The sequence below is a fragment of the Pseudonaja textilis genome, chromosome 1 (assembly GCF_049901715.1).
Source record: "Pseudonaja textilis isolate UNSWEBS1 chromosome 1, rPseTex1.2, whole genome shotgun sequence".
Classification (NCBI taxonomy): Eukaryota; Metazoa; Chordata; class Lepidosauria; order Squamata; family Elapidae; genus Pseudonaja; species Pseudonaja textilis.
Genome location: NC_141990.1, coordinates 37622299 through 37629523, shown reverse-complemented (window position 1 = coordinate 37629523; position 7225 = coordinate 37622299). Strand labels below are relative to the sequence as shown.

The window sequence follows — 7225 nt, the reverse complement described above, 5'->3', positions numbered from 1 at the left end:
TCTTATGATCTAAATACTTTTTATTTCGAGATACTTAAATTATAAACTTTTCTATTATACAATATTCTGGGTAAATGATTAAATGGTATCTTAAGCTACTCTTAAGAGACGAACTGCTCTTTTAGAGATAGGTCAATCAAGAATTATGCTACATTTTTCACATTAAAAATGGATAACGGAAGGAGATGTCTATTGATGAGCTGATGAATATTTGGAGACATGGAAAGTTTCCTATAGAACCAGTTCATATAGGAGCACTGAATAACCATCTTGAATGCTTGATTTAAAGATGGTATAGAACCAAATCTATATAACATGTACTTTTACACACTGTAGCTTTTGTATAGCATGCAAGGTAAATTCTGCCTGAAGTTTAGTTGCCAAAAGTTGTGATAACCCACAATTCTCTAAGATTTTGCATTAACATTTCATAACCAATAAACTAGCATGGATATAAATGCAATGGTAGGAAGCCCTTACTTCTGCATAATGGGAGTAAATAAATGTTGGCAAATTTATTTGTCTTTGAATAACTCATTTCTTTTTGAAAAGTTTGCGAAAGGAACTGCGAAAGCTCCTTTTTTGTTCTTGCCGTGGTGGATGACTGCTGAAAGATGTTTGCTCATTGTCATCTCTGCAAGAGAATCGGATATCTTCTAAATGCATATCCTGAAAAAGGAAAAAATATATTCTCATTCTGTGGAACAAAAGCAGTAGAGAAAATAAACCTCTGTAGCAAAGCTTTAATGTTTGTTCTGAGACTTATGAAGTAAGAGTAGGAAACTTTTATAAATGCTAACCAATCACAGTTCCCAGGAGCCCACTTGGCACAGTGAAGACTGCTACACATCACAAGAAACCAATATTTGGGGGGAATGTGAGGATTTGGATAAGATGGGCTGAAGAACATTTTGTTACAGACTAGTGTAACTGCAATTGTCAATGCTCCTAAAAAAGGTCATAGGAACCAAATCCATTTTAAAGACTAGGAATTGCTTCTCAAAAGTCCTTCCTGCATTTCTAGCAGGAAGGCAGGCAAGAATCAGCCAGGTCCAAAGGCCTGCACTACCCTGGAATTATTACTTAATAGTTCCTTGATAGTTAATAGTTATTACTAATAATAGTTACTACTATTCATCTTTATAATCTAATCATCTGGTTTAGAAAGGCTCGCCTCACTGTCACAGTAAATACCTGGCTCAGCAGCAAGGAGCATCTAAGCTAAGGCAAATGACTTTTTTTCAAGGCATGGCTGATATTTGTAGCAGGCTGCAAAATCAATCTTAAAGCGGCAAATCTTTAAAAGAGTCTACCTAAAATTGAACAGTACAACTAATTTGCAGCCATCTCATGAATCCTTAATTCTTTTTAATGCTAATTCTCGGTTGTCATGGTGTCCTAGTCTGTATTCAAGACACATACCGATATAAATTGGCCAATCGTATTTTCTCATCCTACATTATGTGCATTCAATCATGGTTAACTTTGTCATGACGATGCAAACCATTAGATTAAGTCACTAAACCACAGTTTATCATGTATAAGGGTGTTGTGTGAAGTACTCCCTCCATTACTGTCCGTACCATTCAAAAAATTAGAAACATTCTTTAATTTGGCATCATTTTAAAATAAACTTTTTAAAAATGAAGCATATTCTTCTAAAAAATGGGTGTTCAACCTTGGCAACGTTAAGACTTGTGGACATCCAATTCCTAGAATTCCCCAACCAGCATGAGGGAGATGAGTTTTTCTTTGGGTTGAAATCCTTAAGTCTTAAAGTTGTTATGATTGGACGCCTCTGATTTAGACCGAGGCAAGAAGATACTCTGGAGACTGCTTTCAACTAGCACTCCAAATGCAGGGTACATGCAACTACTAGCCAAAAAGGACTAACTGAATGATATCCCTGTGGGACAGAGCCCTGACCCCTCCCGTCTTTGCCTTTGAGTCAGTAGCCCGCTTACGTGTTTCTCAGACCCTGGTGGGAAGTGGGTTTGCCCTGGCCTTTTGCTCTCCTTACTTCTACAAAGCTTTGCTTTTCACCCACTCCTCGCTGTGGAGGAAAGTAGTTCCAATAGGAGCTCCTGGAGGTGGCAGAGGCCTCGTGGGGCTGGAAGCCTCTCTCCGGCAAGTTGGATAGCCGACTCCCACTGCTGCTCCTTGTGCTATATAGCCTTGTGCTGATGATGCCTTCAGACCCGCTCCGGGGAAACTCCTTCAAGGACTGACTCAGTTGTTTGCCCCTGCTCCGAAAAGCTTCACGCTTGGAGGTGCTGCTACCGATGTGTTCTAGATCATTGCTCTTAGGAAGCGGTTGCAAAGTGCGCTGTGCCTTCTCTGGTTCCTTTGTGAAGTTCACAGGTCGCAAGAAGCAGATGTCAATGCTAGATTCAGAAGAGGCTGGTGAGCAAGTCTGATGGATAGCCAGAGGTTCTTTCTCATAGAATCCAGGAATGGAATATGTATTCCCTTGGTATTCAAAGTCTTCAAAATCAGGAGTAAAGCTTCTGCTGTCTTGCAGAAGCTCCACAGCAGCTTTGTGAGGCTTTTCCGGGTTTTCTTTCATATCTGATGAGGCAGCATTGAACTCCATATCTGGAACAGGCTGCAGAGAAGCCGCCAGAGCCTTCAAGTCCTCTTCGTTGAACTGAGATGGAATTAAAGCACTCTCTGGTCTGTCATGCTTTCTTCCATCAGCTTCCCACTCACATGGTTTCCCTGGGATATTTGCCATTTCTTGCTGACCCTTTTTTATGTGTGACATCAAATGCCTTAAAATAGTGGTAAGAGAATACAGGTAAACAAGGTTAAGTAAATACAGTGTTCCCCCTCTATCCCAACAGAAATGAAAGCTCCACTTTGGATGATTGGGGTACCAATTTTGTGGGAACCCCCTGCCATTCAAGTAAATTAAGTGCTTCCCCCCAAGCAAGTTGCTAATATTTATTTTCTAATATGAATAATTCACAAGGAATTGGAGAATACATTTCTTTTTACTATCTTAGATTGAGTTATCTATGCGAACGAAATCTGAAATATTTGTGAAATATATTGCACCAAAAAGTTTGCAAAACATAAGAATAGACAAGAACAAGAATGAACAAGCTGAATAGCAATAGCACTTAGACCTATATACCGCTTTATAGTGCTTGACAGTCCTCTAAGCAGTTTACAGAGTCAGCATATTGCCCCCAACAATTTGGGTCCTCATTTTACCCACCTCGGAAGGATGGAAGGCTGAGTCAACCTTGACCCTGGTGAGATTTAATCTGCCAAATTGCAGGCAGCTGGCTGCAGCAGAAGTAGCTTGCAGTACTGCACTCTAATCACTGCGCCACCGATGCTATAATGTACATTCCTGAATTAGTATCTTCTGATGCTATCTTTGTACTCACATAGCAGTTGTTCCAGGAGCAGAGGCTGATGGGAATATATGCACTGTCTCTTCAGAATGGATTCCACTATTGTGAAAGGAAGTTGCACTTGGTGTTGGAGATGCTGTTTGTCCACTGCTGGGACACTGAGTGGCCAGACCTTTATATAACTTTATGAAGGAAGATCTAGGAAAACAGAAATGTAATACTACCGTGAGTTCAACAAGAATGCAGCCACACCAGATTTTCTTAATGCAGGGAACTAGCCTTGCATTAACTTCAGCAACAGATAATTTCATATCTATAGTGCTTGAATACCATTATCACTGATCTAAAGTCTCATGTAAGGTTTAGAAGTATGATAACTAGATCACAAGCAACTTCTGCTTTCATTAACAGAAATACATTTTTGGCCCTTACGTAGGCCAAACAACTAAGGAAAGTACACTGCATATATCAGAGAGGAAACAGGCTTATAGGATTGATGTTTGGTACTAGAATACCAAGTTTCACCAACCAGAGCCTGGTGCAAAAGAACCACATAAAGAATTATGAATGTATTTTGAACTTCCTTCTAGATTACTACTGCAAATTATTATATTCTTCTAAGATATCTACAGGTAGGTTTACTTTATGTTCCCAGGTCCTATATCAATCTACCACTAAAATACTTCATGTTCATTAACAAAACTATGTAAATACCAGTAGTACCTATACTATAACAGCAAAACAAACAAAAATGAAACTCAGACTGATATTTAACAAACTCTTTTGGAAGTTCAAGAACTGGTGCTGCTTTTTCAAGAAATGTCACTTAAGTATAACTGAGACAACCCAATGCATCTCCAAGTGGAAGTTAAGATTGTGTAAAAAAAATCTAAACAAGGATTCAGTTCTTGACAAAGTAGTGAGCAGATCCACCTGATTCTTCATTTACATTTTTTTTTAACAATTTTGGCTGTGGAAATAATCCCAGCAGTAGGGAATAGTAGTGGCACTTTTTAATTTTCATTATCCATGCAGGCTTTTCTTAGAATTGGGCAATTTTCAAAGCAGGAACAGAAAGAAACAGGAAGAAATCCTCCATGGAAAGGCACAACTTCACAGAACTCATTTGGCGCTAACATTATCTCTGAGGTAAGTCTGGGAAAAGATGACTTACTATATTTGAGGAGCCTCTACCAGTTCCCTCCAGACAGGCAAATGAAGGTAGCAGCAGCAGGTACAGCAATGATGCTGAAAACGAAACTGCTCCATATGTCTGATATTACAAAAGAGCTGTGTCATCATTAGTCCCATTATTCTGGGCCTCCACTCCTTGTGTATTAGGAGCAAGAGCATGGGGAAGGATTGGAAATAACAAAGACAGCAATGGCCAGGCTATTCACATGTCTTTACACAGTCAGGTTATGAAATATTTTTATGTCTTTTTAAAGGGCACTGTGATTACCCACAGGAGTACTAATGCTTCCCCCACTACTTTGTGTACTCTACTGGGCATAGCCAACAAAGCACTCTCATATTCTGTGATGTAGCGATCAACTAGGAGTTGGGAAGATCAGGTTAAAATTCACCCTGAAACTCTCAGGATGATCCTGGTCCAGTCATTCAGTCAACCTCTCTTTCAGACTAGTTGAGGAGCTCAAAGGAGAAGAGAGATGTTATCTAAACATCTTTTGCTCTTGGAAAGAAAGCTTCATAAAATGTGCAAAAAGGCTACAGTTCGGCATCAAACTCACTTTCTCAGTTTCTTTCGTTTCTGTATTAGCAGATCTTCATTGCACTGGAAGAGAAGACTGTAATGAGAAATGAATACTCGCAGGCGCTGAACACAGACAAGTAGAAGATAATAATCTGGGTGCTCTTGCTCAGTATACTTCAGGATGTTCTAGTACAAAAGGAGGAAACGATAAATCATGATATTCACCTTACATTGATTATCAGGTCAAAGCCCCCTTTTTCTCCCGGAGTTTGGGCTGTAATGTACTGGTATAGCACTTGCTTTGAATGAAACCTTGGGCATGTAATGCCAATTGCTATATTGTACATCAGAGCTGGCTGGAAGTCACAATTTCCATTCTTTCAATGTCTAGAAGTTATAGGAGAAATGGACACTGATTGTCCCAGTGATAGAGTCATAGGCCAAATAGAGATTATTTGGCCTATTGTTTTGCTTATGGTATGGGTGAGGGAGCAAAATATATAGTTTGCTGTTTTGTTTTTACATAATAACTTTATTATCAAAAACAGCAGTTTTGCTACTGAAGTTTGGTGCTATAATCTGAAGCCTTGTGATGCTAGGAAAAACAAGAATTGGGTTGGGGGGCAGCCTGCAAACACTTCCAAGCTAGAGGGATCCATGGTCTGACTCAATATAAGGCAGCAGTCTACAGTCTTCTGAAAGGGCCAAAGATGTATGGAGAATTATATGATGAAATAGACCCTCTTACAAAACACTGTAGCAAGACAACATATTGTAGATTCCTGTATTCTAAAACCCACATTATCTATGAGGAATTGAGATATTTCCTAATGTATAACCATTAACACAGGGATGGGAAACTTGTGACTCTTCAAATGATGAGGCAACTCTCCCACTATTTCTAGCTACTGACCATGGTATGAACTGTGATATGATACAACTGCATCTGGAAGGGCTAAAGCTTTTTCACATTTTAATTAAAGAAAGGTCAAAGAAAGTTATTAGAACTTACTTGCAAATGAAGAAGATATTCTGGGATGCGTTGGACAATATGGAAGAAAAATAGATAAAGATCGGACTTGGTTTCTTCCTCAACCTGTTGATGAGGGAAAATAAATTTAAAATCATTTATAAATTAGAGATGTTCCGTTAATTGCAGAAATAGATGCATATTTTTTTCTAAACAACAGTTATTAAATTAATGCTTGAAAACATGTGGATTTAGTATCTAACAATTAGCAGATCAATCTCTATTTAATTATTTCTAAATCTCTATGCTTAAAAGAACTGTTCTAAATGTCTGTGTACCTGTAACTGTGAATGTGGAAATAGAAAAACAAAAAACATGATATGAATATTGTATTTTAGAACCAAATAAAAATAATGTAAAGGTTATAACCCTTGCGATGATAGAGATCCATCCACAGCCCACTTTTTTAAGATTGCCAGAGGAATGAGATCATTAACAAATTTAAGCTATTTTTCCCAAACCAGCAAAACTCTGATGGACATATTCCTCATTCTCTTGCTGGAAATGGCAGAAACATACCCATATGCTCCTATTTGTCTCTAGGACTGGTCTTTCTCTGAAATTCATGAAAAATTTCCACATTATTCATGCAGAAAGGGGCCTGGATCAGAAACAACTGCAGTGTTTTCTCTTAAATGATAGAATTGCAAAAAAAAAACCCACAAATTATTTAACAAACCAAAACTCACCTTTTTCAAAATCACCACATGTATCAAAGAGATATATTCTGGCAAGTCCCTCAAGTAAGCAATATAATAGTCCAAAAAACTGTTCTGAGAAGAGAAATTAAAAAAGGTTCCTCAAAATTCTTAGGCATGTACCTGATACCAATTTCCTGATTGTCCTTAAATCTACAAATACAGGTCAACGATTGGATTCTGTTTCTTTGGATTTTAGGTACAGAAACCAATGCCACACTCATATGAAACTGTTCTATTATCTAATTTCTGGCCTCTACAAGCAGCAAGATAATAACAAATCCACATTCATCTGGATTAACAGTATTCATTTTTAAAACATATCTAAAATGAAAAACAGCTTGTATTTGACTTGATTTACAACCACAGTTGGATCCCAAATTTCCATTGCTAAGCAAGATAGATGTTATAAGTTTTGCCT

At 38.1% G+C, this 7225-nt stretch overlaps 1 protein-coding gene across 7 annotated transcripts in view; it reads right to left on the bottom strand.

Moving 5' to 3' along the window:
* Positions 1–495: 495 nt before the first annotated feature.
* Positions 496–7225, bottom strand: part of ARHGEF33 (Rho guanine nucleotide exchange factor 33) — a 38865-nt gene continuing 32135 nt past the window's right edge. For 2 of the 7 annotated variants that reach the window (XM_087931290.1, XM_087931300.1), the window contains exons 11-16: positions 6796–6879; positions 6089–6172; positions 5114–5262; positions 3396–3560; positions 1965–2771; positions 496–669 (exon numbers count right to left, since the gene is read on the bottom strand). In XM_087931290.1, the coding sequence (XP_087787416.1) occupies positions 657–669; positions 1965–2771; positions 3396–3560; positions 5114–5262; positions 6089–6172; positions 6796–6879 (1302 nt within the window). In that variant the 3' untranslated portion in view covers positions 496–656. The remainder of the gene's footprint in view (positions 670–1964; positions 2772–3395; positions 3561–5113; positions 5263–6088; positions 6173–6795; positions 6880–7225) is intronic. The other 5 variants (XM_087931275.1, XM_087931280.1, XM_087931304.1 and 2 more) reach the window with 3 other exon arrangements.